Source organism: Thalassophryne amazonica, chromosome 11, assembly GCF_902500255.1.
Source record: "Thalassophryne amazonica chromosome 11, fThaAma1.1, whole genome shotgun sequence".
NCBI lineage: Eukaryota > Metazoa > Chordata > Actinopteri > Batrachoidiformes > Batrachoididae > Thalassophryne > Thalassophryne amazonica.
In genome coordinates, this window is record NC_047113.1 from 76,803,139 (window position 1) to 76,823,468 (window position 20,330).

At 40.8% G+C, this 20,330-nt stretch overlaps 1 protein-coding gene across 1 annotated transcript in view; it reads right to left on the reverse strand.

The window, feature by feature from the left end:
• polr2b (polymerase (RNA) II (DNA directed) polypeptide B) overlaps positions 1-20,330 on the reverse strand; it is a 165,403-nt gene that overhangs the window by 93,137 nt on the left and 51,936 nt on the right. The window contains exons 6-10 of the mRNA XM_034182216.1: positions 14,434-14,592; positions 10,855-11,019; positions 9,899-10,095; positions 9,704-9,823; positions 4,084-4,270 (exon numbers count right to left, since the gene is read on the reverse strand). Coding sequence (XP_034038107.1) covers positions 4,084-4,270; positions 9,704-9,823; positions 9,899-10,095; positions 10,855-11,019; positions 14,434-14,592 — 828 coding nt within the window. The remainder of the gene's footprint in view (positions 1-4,083; positions 4,271-9,703; positions 9,824-9,898; positions 10,096-10,854; positions 11,020-14,433; positions 14,593-20,330) is intronic.

The window sequence follows — 20,330 nt, forward strand, 5'->3', positions numbered from 1 at the left end:
ATTTGGACTATTGCCCAGTAGTTTGGACTAATGCTACTGGGGAAATGATAAACAGATTACAGAATATTCAGAATAGGGCTGCTCATGTGGCACTTAGATGCATTTATAGGACAAATATCATCACAATGCATAAAAAAATAAATTAGTTGTTAGTCAAAGATAGACTTTTATGTGCGCTGATCGGTTTTGTTAGAAAGAGTATTGTCACTAACTACCTTATATTTTGTTCAGGAATTTTTCTTTTAGTTCAGAAAATCATACTTATAGAACCAGACATGCTGTGGTGGGAAATTTTACGTTACCTGTAGCTAGAACCAATGCCATTAAGAACACTGTCACATTTACTCATTGCAAATGAATGTTTCTTTAAAAAAAACTTCTGACACAGTATTTATCGGTATCTGAGTCAACCCTTTCACCATGCATAGATGATTAATTTGATTTGATATGTTTTTGGTTTTGATATGTGATTTTTATTTTCATTTATTTTATATATATATTTTTAATGTATTTTTAATTTACTACAACCCCTGGCAATAATTATGGAATCATCGGCCTCGGAGGATGTTCATTCAGTTGTTTAATTTTGTAGAAAAAATGCAGATCACAGACATGACACGAAACTAAAGTCATTTCAAATGGCAACTTTCTGGCTTTAAGAAACACTATAAGAAATCAAGAAAAAAAAATTGTGGCAGTCAGTAACGGTTACTTTTTTAGACCAAGCAGAGGGGAAAAAATATGGACTCACTCAATTCTGATGAATAAATTATGGAATCACCCTGTAAATTTTCATCCCCAAAACTAACACCTGCATCAAATCAGATCTGCTCGTTAGTCTGCATCTAAAAAGGAGTGATCACACCTTGGAGAGCTGTTGCACCAAGTGGACTGACATGAATCATGGCTCCAACACGAGAGATATCAATTGAAACAAAGGAGAGGATTATCAAACACTTAAAAGTGGGTAAATCATCATGCAATGTTCCAAAAGATGTTGGTTGTTCACAGTCAGCTGTGTCTAAACTCTGGACCAAATACAAGCAACATGGGAAGGTTGTTAAAGGCAAACATACTGGTAGACCAAGGAAGACATCAAAGCATCAAGACAGAAAACTTAAAGCAATATGTCTCAAAAATCGAAAATGCACAACAAAACAAATAAGGAACGAATGGGAGGAAACTGGAGTCAACGTCTGTGACCGAACTGTAAGAAACCGCCTAAAGGAAATGGGATTTACATACAGAAAAGCTAAGCGAAAGCAAAATTAAACAACTGAATGAACATCCTCCGAGGCCGGTGATTCCATAATTTTTGCCAGGGGTTGTACATTTGTAAATCTGTTGGATCCCAGGAAGAGTAGCTGCAGTTTGCTGCAGCTAATGGGGATCCAAACAAACAATAAACCCTAGTGTATTGAAAAATTATAGGCCAATATCAAATCTATCATTTTGCTCTAAAATACTGGAAGAAGTGGTGTCATGGCAGCTTGTGGACCACCTTACTGAGAATTATCTTTTTGAGCCATTGCAGTCTGCTTTTAGAAAATATCACTCCACAGAAACAGCTCTCACTAAAGTAGTGAATCACCTTCTGCAAGCACTGGACTTGGACACCACCATGGTTTTGGTGCTGTTGGGTCTTAGTGCTGCGTTTGATACTGTGGATCATCATATTTTACTCAATAGGCTGGAGAATCACTTTGGGATTACTGGAACTGCCCTTGCATGGTTGACGTCATATCTGTCCAGTCGTTCTTATTGTGTTTTGTAAAATAGCACTACCTCTGATCTTGGGGACATGACGTTTGGGGTTCTGTAGGGATCCGTTTTAGGCCCCCTGCTTTTTTCCCCCTTTATGTAGCAAAAGCTGGGAATATACTCAGCATTTTGGGATTGCCTTTCATTGCTATGCTGATGATACTCAAGTGTACATGCCAGTAACTGCAAGTAATCTTACTTACATAAAATCTTTAGAAAATTGCCTTGCATCAGTGAGAAGTTGGATGTTTAGTAACTTCTGACTTTTAAACTTGGATAAGAGTGAAATGATGGTTCTTGGTCTAGCAAGACATACGGTACGCGTCAATTTGACCAGCTAGCGCTTAGCTTAGGTTTGTGTGTTATACATCATACAGACAAAGTGAGGAACCTTGTTGTAATTCTTGCAGCAGAAAAGCCAAATACCATGTCACTAAGGTTAGAGGTAGTGTTACTGTACAAAACACAGTAAGAACTGGTCAGGTATGACGTCAACTACGCAAGGGCACTCTCAGTAATCCTAAAACGATTCTCCAGCCTATATATATGAAATGCAGCATTAAGATTTAACAGCACCAGAACTGTAGTGGTGTCCGAATCCATTGCAGGTAGAAGATCATTCATTACTTTAGTGAGAGATGTCTCTGTGGAATGATATTTTCTAAAAGCAGACGGCAGTGGCTCAAAAAGATTATTCTCAGTAAGGTGGTCCATGAGCTGCTGTGAAACCACTTTTTCCAGAATTTTAGAGCAAAATGATAGATTTGATATCGGCCTATAGTTTTTCATCTAAGAATTCAGAGTATGGGCCAGGGGGCCTATATACAGTTGCAAAGTAATACGGCTGATTTTTATTCTTCTTACCTTGGCAATACGTAGCATCATGGGCAGAGCAGAGAATCCGATGTTTAAACGAATTATATTTGTGACCCCCAACAGCTAACAAACTAGATTGATAGATTTATAAATAAAAGCAACATCCCCGCCTTGCTTTGCATCACGAGGGATGTGACTAAATGTGTACGTCAGTGGGCAGGCCTCATTTAAGCGGAGGACAGCTGTAGGTTTAAGCCAGGTTTCACATAATCCAATCATATCTAAGTGATGATGCATAACTAGATCATTAATCAGCAATGATTCTGAGGACAGTGATCTTATGTTAATGAGACCCAGACTAAGCACCTCAGTGGGGTTGACAGTTGGACTGTTTGGATTTAGAGATGGTTCCAGAGTAGCATATATAAGATGCCTGGAAGTAGGTTTAGGTTTGAGACATTCCACGCGAGTTGTAGGACTGCATTTATATAGCGCTTTTCCATCTGCATTAGACGCTCAAAGTGCTTTATACATCAATGCCTCACATTCACCCTGATGTCAGGCTGCTGCCATGCAAGGTGCTCACTACACACTGGAAGCAACTAGGACATTAAGGACCTTACCCAAGGGCCCTTAGTGATTTTCCAGTCATGCTGGGATTTGAACCGAGGATCCTCTGGTCTCAAGCCCAACGATCAACCACCAGACCATCACCTCCCCCAAGCCACACACTAAATATTTGATATTGCTGAACAGCCAAAGGGCCATCCTCAATTTCAACATCATCCAATGTAGTAATGAGTATTAAGTTTGCAAAGCATATCCTCTATGATTTTTATGGACATGTCTGCGGAAACAGGCCACATTCTCAACTTGATGAATTTCCTTCCCTAGCAGATAAACTGCACTATCACCAGAGTGGATTTTCTGTACTTTTTTCCGTGCTATGCACTTCCTCGAGGGGTTGACAAGGTTAGTTCTTACCCATATGAAGTGCCCTAACTGTGACTTTGTTGTGATCTGGCACTACCTAAATAAACTGAATTTAATAATTTATATAGCACTTTCTTACAGTGATAATACTCAAATGTACATGTCCATTATTACATTATTACAAATCTGTCTCATCCTCTGTCTCTGAGGATTATCTGGCTTTAGTGAAAATCTGGATGCCACATTTTCTTACTTCTAAATTCAAAAGGACTGAGATGAGTCAATTGTGTACTGGGTACTTTGAGGTACAAAGTGTTTCCAGCCACATTCAAGAAGTCACTGTAAAGATCAAGGACCAAGATTTTAAATCATTATCTTGTGTCTCCCAACCATAAAATAAAACCAGAAGCACCATGACTGTAAGATGAGTACCTTCATCCACCATGAAAAATATCTACATGGTCATACACTTCTGTCCAGCTATCTCAAAGCCATAGCCTCTTCCCAGATGCAATTTATGCCAAACCTTCCTAGATGTCAGTGATGTGTGAGCTTTACATGTTGATGTTGTACCTGCGACACTCCTGCTCTGGTTTGGTGGGCTTTCTTGACGTCACCCCAGTTGCCTGTTGCCAGCGAGTATTTGAGGCCATCTGAGATGATGCGGGTTTTGATGGCTAGCTCGAGATTGAAGTCCTTTCCCTTGTCAATGAACTTCTGTGCATAAATTCTGATCTCCTTGAGCAGGTTCTTAAACATGCTAGAAGAACAAAATCATACATTGATTATATCACAACTGGGAAAAACAATACCCCCATTATTCACTGCTTCCATCAGTAATGAATAATTGATGAACATGATTAAACTGCTAATAAATTTGGCAAATCACAATGATGCACTGACTTTCACAATAGAAGTCTTTGCTGTGCAGCAGCAGCTGTTCTCATGTTAAAATGCTACAATTTCAAGCACAGTGGGGAAAATGCATTAACAACCATAGATTATTCATTTAATTTATTGCTAGCAAACACAGTCTGTGCACAGCAGCTCTTAGTTGGCTCTTGTTATTTAACATATAGCTTCTGAAAATTTCAGCCTTGGCCCAGTGGGTACATATGGTGCAATGTACGTGTCTGGGATGTTTGGTGGATGGGTCTCCGATGCTGGTGAGCCAGAATGTTTAATCGGTTAACGTGGGCACCTAAATACACAAAACACAACCGTGATGCTTGCTGTGTGCTTCAGGTCAGTCTTGCTGCCATAAACTCAGTTACTGAAATGGGACCTCAAGTACCTTTATAATTTTATTACTCCCCTAGAGTGTCTTAACTGAAAGAGCAGCGTCAACTCAGAACATGGCGCCATTTTGGTTCCAACTGCACTGAACTACTGAATGAACCTTTAATGTTTTCAACATTTTTTAAATCATTTAACTACAAACAGCAACACATGCAGGTACAGGTGCTATCAAAATAAATATGAAAATAGTTAAGCTATCAAATTTAAATAAACTTACAACTTATGATGATTTATTTAATTCATTTAAAGCCTGATTTATGCAGCTGCAGCTCTGTAACTCAGTGTCATGCAATGACGTGCGTGACAGTTTTAAAGTTCTCCGTCTCTGGACTTTGCTTTATTATGGACTAATCTGACCCTCAACAAGCTTTTCTTTCTACAATCATCACCTCCAAATCAAAGGCAAGATGTACATTTTCCTCTTTTACTGACTTCGTGCTGTAAATGTCTGGACTTTTCTGATCCATTTATCAGCGTGCTATAAAAACTATTATAATATGATGGCAGACGAAGGACTGAAAGCAGAAAAGTGTGAAATCACAACTGTTTGTGTCTGATTTAACAGGTGTACGTCAGGCTGCGGGTCCGAGTCTGAGCATGGTTTGAAAAAATTAATGGTCGGAGTTTTAATCACAGAAATGATTCCGATCCCACTTTTCTCAAATGAGCAAGTATCATCAGCTGAAAATTAGTTAGTACCTCTGTTACTGTGCACCTCCAGACTGCTCGGGGTTTTTAATGGGAAATACATTGCGATTGGACGGGACATTTTATCCGAACAAAATCCGTTATATACTGTGTTTATTACATGGAAAACAATACAAAAACTCTGGGAGTTTTTTTGTCTGGTGATTGTGAATATCTGGTTATACGATGACGGTTTAGGTGAGTTTTACTGTACATGGGACTGAACAATAAATTTACCTTTCAAAGCTTTGACGATGATGTCGGCTTCCATCTCACATGGCTGACTATTTTTTCCAAATATTTTTTTCTGTTCAGATCTGAATGGAATCTGTACATCTTGAAGCTCTTGTTGTGTCGATTTGTGCCTCCAAATGCACAACAACACGGCATTTTCAGTGAATAAATAAATAAAATAACTGGTTTTACATGCAGACACATTAACAGCCAATGTTATTTTGAACCCAAGTTGGCATCTTTTTCCAAGTCCGCTGCAGAGTGGTACCTTAAAATCCTAAAGCCTCATTTATGTTTCTACAACTCTAACTCCGTGGCCATGCAATGACAATGATGTGCACATTAACCCTTTAAACTTCTCAGTTGCATTGGTGGGTATCTTAATGCTATTTACCACAGGAACGGTGGCTTTTTCTGGATCAATTTGTCCCACAACAAGTTCCACCATCAAGCCACGCAGAGGACTGTGATCTAAAGTGGTTGTCTTTGGTTGGTCACTCCCAGGGATATTTGTGTGAAACTTAATACCATATTACAGTGCAGGTAGGAAGCAGCATTTTGTTAAAGGACACGGTCGCACCAAAATCATGACAATTTAGATTTAGGCTGTTAATGACCATCCGATGATCCACCGGGATTACTTTGTGCACTTCTATGGCCGGTGTTAAAGTATACAGCATTCGCAGCAAACAGCTATGGAGATGTCTTGTTTTTAAGTGATAACATTTTGATGGAGTCACGGTAAAAGCAGTGCTTTGAGAAGGTTGATATGCACCTGCATGGCCATGAGCCATAAACACAGCCTGTTAATAACATATCTGCGCCATATAATATCATAACTCACACTGTCTCAAAGTTAAAAAAATAAAAATAAAAAATCAAACTTACCACAAAACACAAAAGGGGTAAAATCCTGAACATGCCAGACTCTGAGGTGTTACGGATTTATTTCCAAATGTAAAGTCCCCATAATCAAAGAAGCGCATGGGAGATCACCGCTGCAGCTCTGCCTCTCAATTGTGGCATGTAAAATGACTTTCATCAACTCCTGGAAATAATGCATTCTGACTTTTTTCCAATGTAACAAATCCATCTCTGTGTCCAGGCAGTCTGTTAAAACAGAGTCCTGCAGATGTCCCACATCCATGTCCACAGCTTCAGTAAACAAGCATCCACACAAACCGCGCATCACCACACTTTAGGTTCCAAAATATGACACTCTGAAAAAGTTAAGAGTTTCACGGTGAAGTGTGCCGTCTCTTGTCTGTAAATTCGAGCCATCACTTTCTAACGGCAGCTCATAAGCTTTGTCTTGTGTTAAAAGCCAGTGAATAAAAGTGGGTTTTAAGATTGGTTTTAAAAACAGACAGTGAGGAGGCTTAATGTGGACAGGTAGATCATTTCAAATTTTAGAAGCAGCAACAGAGAACGCTTAGTAACCTCTGGGAATTCGCTTGGACTTTGGTACCTCAAGAAGTAGCTGATCAGCTGACCGGACGCATGGTGCAGGGGCGTAGGGGTGAAGAAGCTCACAGAAGTAGGGCGGGGTGAGGTCATTTAATGATTTAAAAACAAAAGAATCTTAAAATGAACTCTAAAGTGCACATGCAGCCAGTGGAGGGAGGCCAGGATCGGTTTAATGTGCTCCCTCTGTCGTACTCCAGTTAGCAGACGAGCTGCAGCGTTCTGAACTAACTAGAGATGTGCAAGGGAGGACTGGCTAACTCCAAAATGAAGTGCATTACAGTTATCCAGCCAAGAGGTAATGAAGGCACGGATTACTGTTTCAAAGTGCCGAAGTGCGAGAAAAGGCTTCATCTTAGCAAGCTGCCTGAGGTGAAAGACACTTGACCTAACTACTGCACTTATTTAGCGATCCAATTTAAAATCGCTGTCCATCTTAAAACCCAAATTAGTAACAGTATTCTTCGCACAAGCTGCCAATAGACCCAAATCAACAGGGAACAGTACACAGGAGCTGCTAGGGCCAAAGACTCACGTCTGTTTTCTTATCATTAACATTTACGAAGTTTAGGGCCATCCAGGCTCCAAGATCTTCAAATGGTAAATGGACTGCATTTATATAGCTCTTTTCCATCCGTATCAGATGCTCAAAGCGCTTTACAATAATGCCTCACATTCACCTGAATGTCAGGGTGCTGCCATACAAGGTGCTCACTACACACCGGGAACAACTTGGGTTATTAAGGATATTGCCCAAGGGCCCTTAGTGATTTTCTGGTCAGGCTGGGATTTGAACAAAGGATCTGGTCTGCTTGAGCAAAGAATTTGTGATGCTACAGACACAATTTACAAAACAATTCACAAAACAAATATACAGGAAATGTTGCTGGTGCACAGGACAAGAGGGTTCCAGAAACAGACACCATGCCCATCTCTGGATGGAGCTGCACCTCAAACAGAGAGAAAAAACAGAATCGGGCAGCTGAAAGACAACAAATAAGATATAATTCATTAGCATTAAACAACAAGAAAAACAGAAGAAATGCTAAGGTGATCGCCAGCCACTAGTCCTAAGCGTCACTAAAAGACCCAGAATTTCGATAAAGTTGAGGTCGTGGCCCACTCCGTTTACTAATAAAATAAATGTAAAAGAGTAAAAAGCTTAGTAACATATTATACCAGTATGCTAGCCATACAAAAGGGAAAATAAGCATGTCTTAAGTCTGGACTTCAAAGTCTCTACAGAATCTGAGTGTTTTATTGACGCAAGTAGATCATTCCACAGAACAGGGGCACGATAAGAGAAAGCTCTGTGACCCACTGACTGCCTGTAGATCCTCCATGGACCATGGCAGGGTCAGAGTGCTCCTGCTCTGGGACACTGACCCTCTCTGGTTGGACATTTAATGAGCTGTCTGTATTTGGGAAGTTTGTGGGAGAGATAACTTTTGTTAAAGTCACCCAGGACAATAACTAAGTCCAGGTTAGTTTGCTCCACACACAGTATCTTGTTGGCGAGTGTGCACTGTGCCTTGTGCACGTTAGCCGGCAGTTTGATGCAAGCACCAGCCAAGATGAAAGAGCTGAACTCAATGGGGCGAGTAGAACTGTTTGCAGTTAATAAAAAAAAAGTTTCCAGATCAGGAGAGCAGTGCTGTTGGATCACTGTTACATCGTTACACCGATGATGTAAAAACAGATTCCACCACCCTTCATTTTTCCGGAGAGTCCTGAGTCTCGGCCCACTCTGAAAAGTTGGAAGCCTGCCAGCTGTAGTGCAGAGTCCGGTACTGAGCCATAGAGCCACGTCTCCATGAAGCACAAAACAGCAGATGCAGTGAAATCTCTGCTATTCCCCAACGGTAGCTGGAGTTCGTCCATTTTATTTTGCAGAGAGCGCACGTTGGAGAGGGATATTCCTGGTAGCGGTGTGTAGTAGCTGCTCCGGCTCGTCTCCCCCTCTTGCAGCGTTTCACTGCGCGGGCCAAGGTGAGGACACCTTTGGTCAAAATGCCCAATAAATCCACTGAAGGCTCGAGAAAAATGGGGAAACAAATCCGCTGGCGTTATTCCCCTGATCTTCAAAAGCTCTGTGCGAGTGAAACACATCTGGGAACCGCTGCATAACACAGGAGTAACACACAAAAACAAAGAAATGCGCACCAAAACACAGAGGTAGCTGTCCATGGCACCATGTTAAATCAAACAGTACGGGAGTCATACGAAGAACAAGACAGGCAGATCCTTAGTTTTACTATCCGGCTGCTGCATTTACCGCGACGACAATGACCACTGAGCATCATCAGTCTCTAATTAAACACTGTGAGGTAGCTGACTGGATTAACAGCATTTTATGAAACATTAATCTACCACTTTTTGTGATATGAGAGTGACAATGTACACAGAATGTAGTAGTGCACATCTGACAGATTCCTGCAAAAATTCTTCAATATTTATGTCACAAGCATAATCAGAAAACAAAAACTGAAGGACAAGAAAAAGATCCCACCCTCGAAAGAGGAAAGCCAGTAGCGGTCCAGCCAAGTCCAGCCTCTTGTTACCATAGTGATCTCTGTCATCGAGTTCTCGTCTACCCAGAGCTGCAAGCAGCAGTCTGTGAACCATGTACCTGCACAGGAAACACAAGGTAACAAAGCTCCGTCCTCCGGTAACACTGTGTCACAGACGACCACACAAAACTCACCCTAAGAAATAAGCCTTTTTGGTCTCACAGAAGTCACTGACACCAACATGTGGCAGCATTTCCTTCTGAAGAACCTCTTTGGCATATTTGATCCTCCTCTCTTTTGTCACTCCAGGTTTTGCTCCTCTGGAACCGATGAAGTTCAGAGCCACATTCTGCTCCTGGATGACAAAGGCTTCATCCAGTGAAGGCTTCACCTGCAAGACCGATGAGATCATAAGTTACATCATCATACTATATGTGAATGGGAGGGGCCAACGCCTGCATTAACACTAATTCACTTCAAGGAATTTTATTTTCACAGCATTCATCAGATTGAAATAAAAATCACATAATTTTACATATTTCTGCCATACAAAATTATAAACTCTACAAATACTCTGTCCATATGACTTATTATACTTCTAGTACACGGCTGCATTACCTAGATAGTTGCTATCACTCATGTTAGCATCTAGCCTGCTCAGGAAAAAAGCCTGCTAAATTTATCAATATGTTCTGCTAATCCAGACTGACTGGGGGAAATCATGTTGGGAATTTATGAAATACTTTCACCTTGCATTCATGCTACATGTGGCAGAAGAAAAATCTGCTACATGCAGCATGTGGCAGATCAAGTGCTGTGCGCATCAGCCGGCCGAGATAAAAATGCGCTGTTCCCGTCTTCCAACGAGAATCCAGCAATAATCAAATATTGAAAACAGTGAAATAAGAAAATATACAATGACTTCAGATTTGTACACTTTGCTGTAAAAGCCAATTTACTCACCAATGATTTAACCTTCTTAGCTCGCTTTCTAAAACTCCATAATATCCATTTTTGAGCAAGTACTGGAAGATTATCTCACATTAAAGTTGATCCAATCTTAAAAAGATTAAAGTATTTCTAGTGTGTCGAGAACAGTTGACAACTTGTCAATTCAGGTAATAAAAATTATAAGCTTGAAGTCAGTCACCATCTCCATCATCTCGGGGTCGTCAAAGTCGTAAATGATGTGTTCCAGAATGTCTCTGTCCGAAACAAAGCCTAGGGCTCGAAATACAATGATGATGGGCACTTCCTGTCTGATGTATGGCAGCGTGGACACAATCCTCTGGCCAATCGCACTCTTCTTCACTCCCTACAGGACAACAAATTAATAATTAAATAGTGATCTTGCACTCAGACATCATCACTGTGGTAAAGATACAGACCCACGGCTTTAACCACATGACCATCAGGTGAAACAGGTGGAGGAACAGATCAGCTCCATTTTACTCACAGGGCTGGTAGAGGTGTTGAGGATGCAAAACTTACATAGTTAAATTTCCATTCTCAACATCTGGAAACCTCAAAAACTCATGATAGGCTCCTTTTTATCAGCTTCTCTTCAGCATTAAATTTTAATTCTAATCCAATTACATTTTTTTCCGCGAAACTGATTGGTTAATTGTGTGACCTATCAGACGTATAATATCTGTGGAACGGTGGCCAAAGATGTATTACTCCGCGCCCTGACTGCTGTTGGAACAACACTGCCTCACGGTAAGCCTCGCCGACCGAATTAGCTACAGAAAAATAAACCGTGCAAATGATGGAATTGGATTAGAATGGGAATAACCTCCTCATGTCTGAGGATTTGCAGATGTTCATGCTGTTATACGGTTGCAAATATCTGTTTTACGGGCTCAGCTAATGCGTGGCCGATAAAGCACAATTTGCGACCGTATAACAGCATGAATGTCCACAAATCAATTGACACAACAAGGTTATTCCATAAATGGACTGCATTTATATAGCGCTTTTCCATCTGCATCAGACGCTCAAAGTGTTTTACAATAATGCCTCACCTTCACCCCAATGAGAGGGTGCTGCCATATAAGGTGCTCACTACACACCGGGAGCAACTAGGGGATTAAAGACCTTACCCAAGGGCCCTTAGTGATTTTCTGGTCAGGCTGGGATCTGAACCGAGGATCCTCTGGTCTCAAGCCCAACGCTTAACCACTAGACCATCATCCCCCCATCAAGCGTTCAATTCAGCCCTACTGTTGGCTGAGAAGCTACAGGCTCTTTTCAACCTAAAGCCTAACTTAAATGGCTGGATTTTCTGTCAATGTGTTTGGGTTAATGGTGTTTTATCCTCTAAAAACTTTTCTTCCACAGGCGCTCCACAGAGCTGTGCTTTGTCACTGTTGCCTTTTATTTTATACACTAATGACTGTAGGAATAAGTATGAGAAGAGGCACTGTGTGAAGTCTGCAGATGACATCGTTATACTGAGTCTTCTGAATAATGAGGAGGAGGGGCGTGGCCCTGTAGTTGATTTCATTGCTTGGTGTGAGAACTTATCTGTCCATCAAGGTTTCTAAAGGCCCCCTGACACGTGCATGACTTTGATTCATGCACTAACACGCATGTCGTTGTGATGATCCCACCCGCTATGTTCCCAGCTGGACGCCATGCTTTGTTCCACCGCCTGCCATGCACTCTATGCTGGACGTTGCATATATAAAATAATTATTTCGTAGCAGATTAATCATGTTCTCTGCAAGTTGTCTGTTGAAAACAGCTCTAATCGCTTCATGAATCACAGAGGACCACTCCAGCTGCACCATTCATGCGGAGAAAGCATTTGGAGCTGTCTAAAAAGGTAATTATTTCTCATGTTTACATTGTGATGGCTTGATAAAACAGTTGCATGTTCTTTCCTTCTTGTCAGCAGCTGTTAAAGTATGTTTATGACAGATTTAATATCTTGTTATAATCCTTCAGACGAATGTTGATTCAGTAGATGAGTACAAATATTTAGGATGCATCACAGACAGCAAATTATCCTTTGAGAGTAACACAGATGCATGCTGTGTGTAAAAACATCCAGAGACTTTTCTTTTCGAGGAAGATGAAATCATTCAGTGTGTGCAGGACTGATGACTGTTTTGAATCAGTTCTGACATTTTGCATTGCGGTGTGGTATGGTGGCCTTCCAATGAGCAGCAAGCGTAAGCTAACAAAGCCGGTTAATGTGGTGTCTAAGGTGGTTGCGGAAACTGCCCCGAGCACCCAGTCTTTGAGGAGCTTAACTTGCTCCCTTCTGGACGCCATTTTAGGCTACTGAAGTTAAGGACTAGCCGTGCCGGGGATCTTTTCATTCCTGTGGCTATCAGGAACCTGAATTCACTGACATCTTTTGAATTTTTCACAGGTTTTTAAAATATTGTACTATTTATGTATTTATTCCTGTCCATGTGTATGGTGATAGTTTTATCTGTGTATTGTCATATTGGATCTAGTCACTGGTTTTTGGGGGGAAGGAATGTCTTTATGGTTGAGTTTCCTGTGTCGTGTGTACAATTGCTGTGTGTGTCTGTTGGTGCTTTGTTTTACATGTGTGTTCAACATCCTGCTGCATATTAAATTTACTTTTTAAGGATAGATAAAGTGAAACTATAGCCATCACGTGGAGGTGATGGCCATGTGGATAAACTAGTGGGAGGATCCTTGGTTCAAATCCCCGTCAGACCAGGGAATCACTCAAGGGCCTTGGGCAAGGTCCTTGATCTCAAAGTTGTTCACAGTGTGTGGTGAGCACCTTGCATGACAGCACACTGACATTGGTTTGTGTGTGAGAGAGAATGGGTGAATGTGAGGTATCACAGTATAAATAGAGTCCATTTGCCATTTAAACGGTTTTCAGATTATCTGTTAGCTTCCTCAGCTATCTAGAAGTACTGACAGGCAAGAGATAAAGGTAATAGCTAACAACAAAATAGTCACACAAAAACACTTAATGACTATTACATAATGGCTGAGTTGATCCTTGTCATTTGATTGGTGATTTGTATGTCACATAACATGGGTTATTCTTCCCATTTGTGTTGCATTTACCATGCAAATTTGGTTCTATCTGTTTTGTACCATTGCACGCTGTGAAGACCGCGCGCAATTGTGAGTGCAACGTTTAGGTGAAAGATTTTTCACCTCATGAAACATTGGGAGTTGCTGGTCTAGTGGTTAAAGCGACTGGCTTGAGATCAGAAAATCACAAAGAGCCCTGGACCATGGTCTTTACCTCCAGGTGTGCAGTTGAGCTCTTTACATCACAGCACGCTGACATCAGTGCGAGGCATGCAAAGAGCTCAACTGCACACCTGGAGGTAAAGACCATGCTCCAGGGCCTTTTCTGATTTTCTGGTCTCATGCCAGTCACTTTAACCACTAGAACAGGGGTGGGCAACTTGTTCCAGAAAGGGTCAAGAGGGTGCAGGTTTTCTTTGCAGCCACTGACTCTACCAGGTGATTTCACTGATTAACATCAATTTGAGCAGGTGGAATCAGTTAATCAATGAAATCACTTGGTGGAGTCAGTGGCTGCAAAGAAAACCTGCACCCTCTTGACCCTTTCTGGAACAAGTTGCCCACCCCTGCAGTAGAACATCAACTCCCAAGGTTCTACATTTCTGGTTGAAAAATATAAAGTGAAGACAAACAGTTGACATACCTATAACCAGTAGTGATGATAATCATTCAGTAATGAATGAACTCATGTACTCACCTGTCCCCCTCTAGCCATCATGCTGACCCAGATGGTGCTAGTGGGACGTGACGAATTCTCCAGACAAGAGCGACACTCCGCTGTGTAGGCATACTTTGAGTCTTTCTTAGCAAAGACATAGACTGTGTTGGTAGCCATCTTTTCCTGAGCAATCAACACCTGAAAACCAGTATACAAAGGAGGGGTCCCCAGTCACATAGGATGAGCAAAAAAAAAAGAAAAAAAAAAGAAGAAGAAGAAGCAATCACTTGGGATTTGCTCTCACTTTAACATTTACTTTCCATGAGCAAGGTGTTCCACAAATTACATAACAGATGGCAATTTGAAATTAGGTGGTAGTAGGTGCTGCAAATTTAGGGGTGCCCAGGGGCATGCTCCCCTGGACAACTTTGAACATGTTGTGGGAGGAAACTGGAGCACCAAGAAGAAATCCATGCAAACACACAGAGAACATACAAACTCCACACCAGGTGGAGGGACCAGGTGGGACGCGATTCCACAACATTCTTATATATATATATATATATATATATATATATGTGTGTGTGTGTGTGTGTGTGTGTGTGTGTGTGTGTGTGTGTGTGTGTGTGTGTGTGTGTGTGTGTGCTCGGATCACCTCCTCAGGCTGTAGTGACACCCGCCCCAAGCCAAAAATTTTTTTTTGCAGTGATAAGGTTTGCGATCAAGATTTCCTGCAGTAATTTATCTGTAAACTGAAATCTATAAACTACTTAAACTGAAAGAAAAAAGAATACACACACACACACACACACCCCATGACCGATAAAAAAAGAAAAAAAGAAATGTAGGCAGGAGTGGATTTTGAGAGGCAGAAAAATAGCTGCGAGGGCTACATACATGGCAGCAAGCATCCATATGCAACTGTAAGCAAGACAAGGAACGCAATCATACTCCATCACACAACAGCCTACTCCATAAAGCCCCTTTCACATTGGCGTATTTGTAGAGCTGCGTATTGCAGCGTTGTGTTTCATTTAAATACGCCCAAAATGCGCTCGTACTCAGCCTTTTTCCGTGTTCATTTCATACTTGCAGTTGCGGGGGTTTGCTTTTTAATCTGGGCACACAGTCGTGTGCACCATGCTGCTATTAAACCAGTCCAGTGTTATTTAATGCCTCTGTGGAAGTGCGCTCTGTTCTCTACTGCAGGTGTGGTGCGGCTCAAAAACAGAGTCATTTAACATTATTATTATTATTATTATTATTTTATTAATTTATTTTTTTGTCTTGGTGGATCACTTTCATTGTGAACATAGAGATTCTGCTGAGTCTGACTGTGGTAAAGGCTGCCGTGAATGAAACGCTGTGACTCGTTAAACTTTTACAGCTCCGGTTGCTCCGATCGGGTCCGCTGATTTGATCAGACCTGATCGATCAGGTCGTCTGATGAGCGCACCGACATGCAGCGAGTGCGCTTTTATTTTAAAGTCACAGGTTTGATCAGACACAGAGAGAGAGAGAGCGCGACGGAGAGAGAGAGAGAGAGAGAGAGAGAGAGAGAGAGAGAGAGAGAGAGAGAGAGAGAGAGAGAGAGAGAGAGAGTGCAAGAGAGGGAGAGAGAGTGCGACAGAGGGGGTGAGAGAGTGCGAGGGGAGGGGGGGGGGGGGGAGAGAGAGAGGCCGCACGCGAGCGAGAGAGTGAGCGAGCGAGCGACCTGCTGTTTCTGTTGTGTTTCTGGATTTCTGAGTTGAGGTTCGATTCCCTGTTCTGATCACACACAGGTGCTGTGGGCTGCGTGATCATGTTCTCAGCTGATTCCTCTGGATGCACGCACTCAGTTTTTGGTTGTGTACAGGGGCGCAGTGCTGCACAGAATTGCATGCAGTAACGCTGTGCTGCGCAGACCTGCTTAAAACTGCGTCCAGCGCTCTATGCTTTCTTACGCTGAAAAAAATTAAACATGTTTAATTTCTTCCGTCCTACATGAGTAGCCCTCAACATACTGCTGCGTAGGGAGAAAAAAACAACGTAGAGCTGCTAAAAGTGGGTGTAGAGCTGCTCAACTCAGCGTCGACGATACGCCACAATGAGCAGCTCTACGAATACGCCAATGTGAAAGGGGCTTAAGATGCATTTCCAGCGTACTCCATATGCATCACAACTGTATGCAAGCCCAGTGTGAAAAAGGGGCTTTAGAGATAGACATCTGTTTAAGGCAGAGTGTGACTCATCTTTGTCAACGATCTTTGTAGAAGCTGGCGAGTGAGAACGTTCTGTCCTGTCCCAATAATGATGAATAAAATAAAGGTTTTGAAAATTAATCCCAAAAATGTTCATAATAATGGATGCATATCATCGTGCCGCGCCCAAGCCATATCTGAAAGCTGAGGCCAATCTGCCAAATAGAGAGAGATGTGAGCCACATACACGCACACACACTTCCTGCTCTATAGATAGATAAGCACAAACTAATTCCATGCTTCCTTAAATTCAAATGAAACACAATATTAGTTATTGAATTAAGTGCTAAAGCTTGAAGAATAGTGCAAGTATACAGGCATTACTAGTGTGTGTGTTTGGGTGGTCCCCCTCCCAAAAAAAACCCTTCAAAATAAAGGTTTTGAAAATAAATCCTCAAAGCCTAAAGGACTGAGTTGATAATAAACACTTATGTCATTCAGGTCTATGTTTTGATTGATATATTATATAAAAGCTGTTTCTCAATGTTCAATTGCAAGGAATTTAGGGATTCAAGCATCTACAGTCAATAATATAGTCAGAAAATTCAAAGAATCTGGAGAACTTTCTACACGCAAGCGGCAAGGCCGAAAACCAACATTGAATGACCCTGACATTCGATCCCTCAGGCGGCACTGCATTAAAAACTGACATTATTGTGTAAAGGATCTTACGGCGTGGGCTCAGGAACACTTCAGAAAACCATTGCCAGTTAACACAGTTCATCTACATCTACAAGTGTAAGTTAAAACTCTACCATGCAAAGTGAAAGCCATACATAAACAACATCCAGAAACACAGCCACCTTCTCTGGGCCCGAGCTCATTTGAAATGGACAGATGCAAAGTGGAAAGGTGTGCTGTGGTCTGATGAGTCCACCAACGTCTTTTTCAGGGACGTCCCTGCTTATTTCAGCAAGACAATGCCAAGCCACATTCTGCATGTGTTACAACAGTGTGGCTTCATAGTAAAAGAGTGCAGGTACTAGAATGGCCTGTCTGCAGTCCAGAGCTGTCGCCCATTGAAAATGTGTGTCACATTATGAACTGCAAAATACAACGGAGACCCAGGACTGTTGAACAACTGAAGTTGTACATCAAGCAAGAATGGGAAAGAATTGTACCTACAAAACTTCAACAATTAGTGTCCTCAGTTCCCAAATGCTTATTGAGTGTTGTTAGAAGGAAAGGTGATGTAACACAGTGATAAACATACCACTGTCCCAGCTTTTTTCAAATGTGTTGCAGGCATCCATTTCAAAATGAGCAAATATTTTCACAAAAGCAATAAAGTTTATCAGGTTGAACATTAAATGTCTTTGTGGTGTATTCAATTGAATATAGGTTGAACAGGATTTGCAAATCATTGTATTGTTTTTATTTACATTTTTCACAACGTTCCAACTTCATTGGAATTGGGGTTGAAGGACAGGAATGATTTTCCTTTGATTTTCCAATGTTCATGTATCCATCCCCTGACTTGTTTGAGGAAAACTGCCAACAAAACTGATTATTTACAGGTATTATACCAAAGGGGCTAATTACTTATGCAACCCATGATCTTGGCTTTTTTTTTTTTTTAACTTTATGTTTATTTAAGTTTTAGTTTTTTCAAACATAAAGAAAACACAAATCATAATTAAACGACATAATAGACCGATTTTACCAAAAATAAGATACATTCAGAAATAAAGATATTGAAAGCCATCATACGTTGCATCATCTCTATGTATGTCTGTCATTAAACAATTGCTTACATCAAGAGTAAATATATGATGTCCATTTTTCCCAAAACAGTTTCCCTTTGTCCAAAGATTGTCTCAGAGAAAAAGTTATTTTTTCCATCTCGTATATTTCGTTAACAATGTTCATCCATTCTGTAAGGGTTCTTCTTGTAGCCATCTTCTGGTTATTGCTTTTTTGCTGGCTGCCTGTAATATCTGAAGGAGGTAACGATCCTTTTTTTCTCATCCCGATAGGTATATTTCCTAAGTAAAATACACTGAAAGTTTCATGTATTTGAAGTCTGGTTACAGTCTTTTATTATGTCTGCCCAATAGGTGGCGATTTTGGGGCAATTCCAGAATATGTGGTAATGTCCAGCTGATGACTGTCCACAATTCCTCCAACAATTGCCCGGTATATGATTTTTGGTCTGATGTTCTTTGATTTTAGGTGTTGTAAAATATCTCATTGTGTTCTTCCACATAAATTCTCTCCACAAATCTGAGCTTGAGGTTGTCGTGATAGTTTTACATATATTTAACCAATCATCTTCTGTTAATTTAATTCCGGCCTCTTTTTCCCATTTCTGTTTTATGTACATAGTTGAATTTGCTCTTCTTATTTGCAAAACAGAATATGTGGAGGAGACATACTTTTTAGTAAGTTTCCCTTTGCATACATCCAAGATAAGTCTGACCAAGTCATCAATTTCTTGTTTTGTATTTCTGATATTATTATTGAAGTGATGTCTCAACTGAAGGTACCTGTAGAAATCATCCTTCTCCAAGGCGTAATCAATTGCTAGTTGTTGGAAGCTTTTTATGTTGCCATCTGATATTTTCCAATATGCAGTTATCCCTTTGTTACACCAGTATTGGAATTTGCTATCAAATTTGGAGGGAGTAAATTGTGTATCATAAGCAGGCCAACGCAAAATTCGTGCAGCTTTTTCAAAGGCCTCTTTTCTAGATTCTTTAAACCAAATATTTAATGGTGTTTTTATGTAAACATTTACACTGTTTAAAAGTAATTTAATTTTCTGTTTGTCTCCCAAAATAGAGGGAAGGGGAACACCAGTCTCTGCTTGATCAATTCCTTTCCATTTGGCGTCCTCAGCTAAGTCACACCACAAAACCAAAACTAAGCTGTGTGGCCTTGTAATAACTTTCGAGACAAGGGAGAGCCATGCCTCCTTCGCTCTTACTTAATTGCATGGTTTCATATTTTATTCGTGGGCGTTGTTTATTCCAAATGAAACTAGAAATCATTATGTTCCATTCAACAAATTGCCTGGAGGACACTTCGATTGGTAATGCCAAAAATAGATATAGTAATTTAGGTAATATGGTCATTTTTATCATTTCAATTCTATGATACATGTTCATGGGGAGGAGCAACCATCTCTTTAAATCTGCTTTAATATTGTTTGTCAGGGGGTCATAATTGTATTTGAGAAGGTCATTTGGATCCTTGGGTATTTAGACCCCTAAGTATTTAATTATACAGTTGTTCCAATTACACTGTAAGCGTTTTAGGACATTTTTACTCGGTTTATAATTGTAAGTGAGGATTTGAGTTTTTTGGAAATTTAATTTGTAACCAAAGTATGATCCAAATGTATCAAGTAGGGTTATTAATGTGGTTAGGCTGGTCTCGGGTTTGGTAAGTGTAAGCAAAACATCGTCAGCGTATAGACAAATTTTATATTCTTTGTCTTTTACAAAGACGCCTTTGATATTATCTATTTCTCTAATTGCTTGTGCTAGTGGCTCAATATACAATGCGAATAAGGTTGCACTGAGGCCGCATCCTTGCCTACATCCCCTTTTCAGTGAAATTTCACCGGAGAGATCCCCAATAATTTTTATCCTGGCTGTGGGGGAATGGTATAGTGATTTGAGACATTGGATGAATTGATCATCAAAGCCAAAACGTTTTAAGGTCAGAAATAAAAACTCCCATCGGACAGAGTCA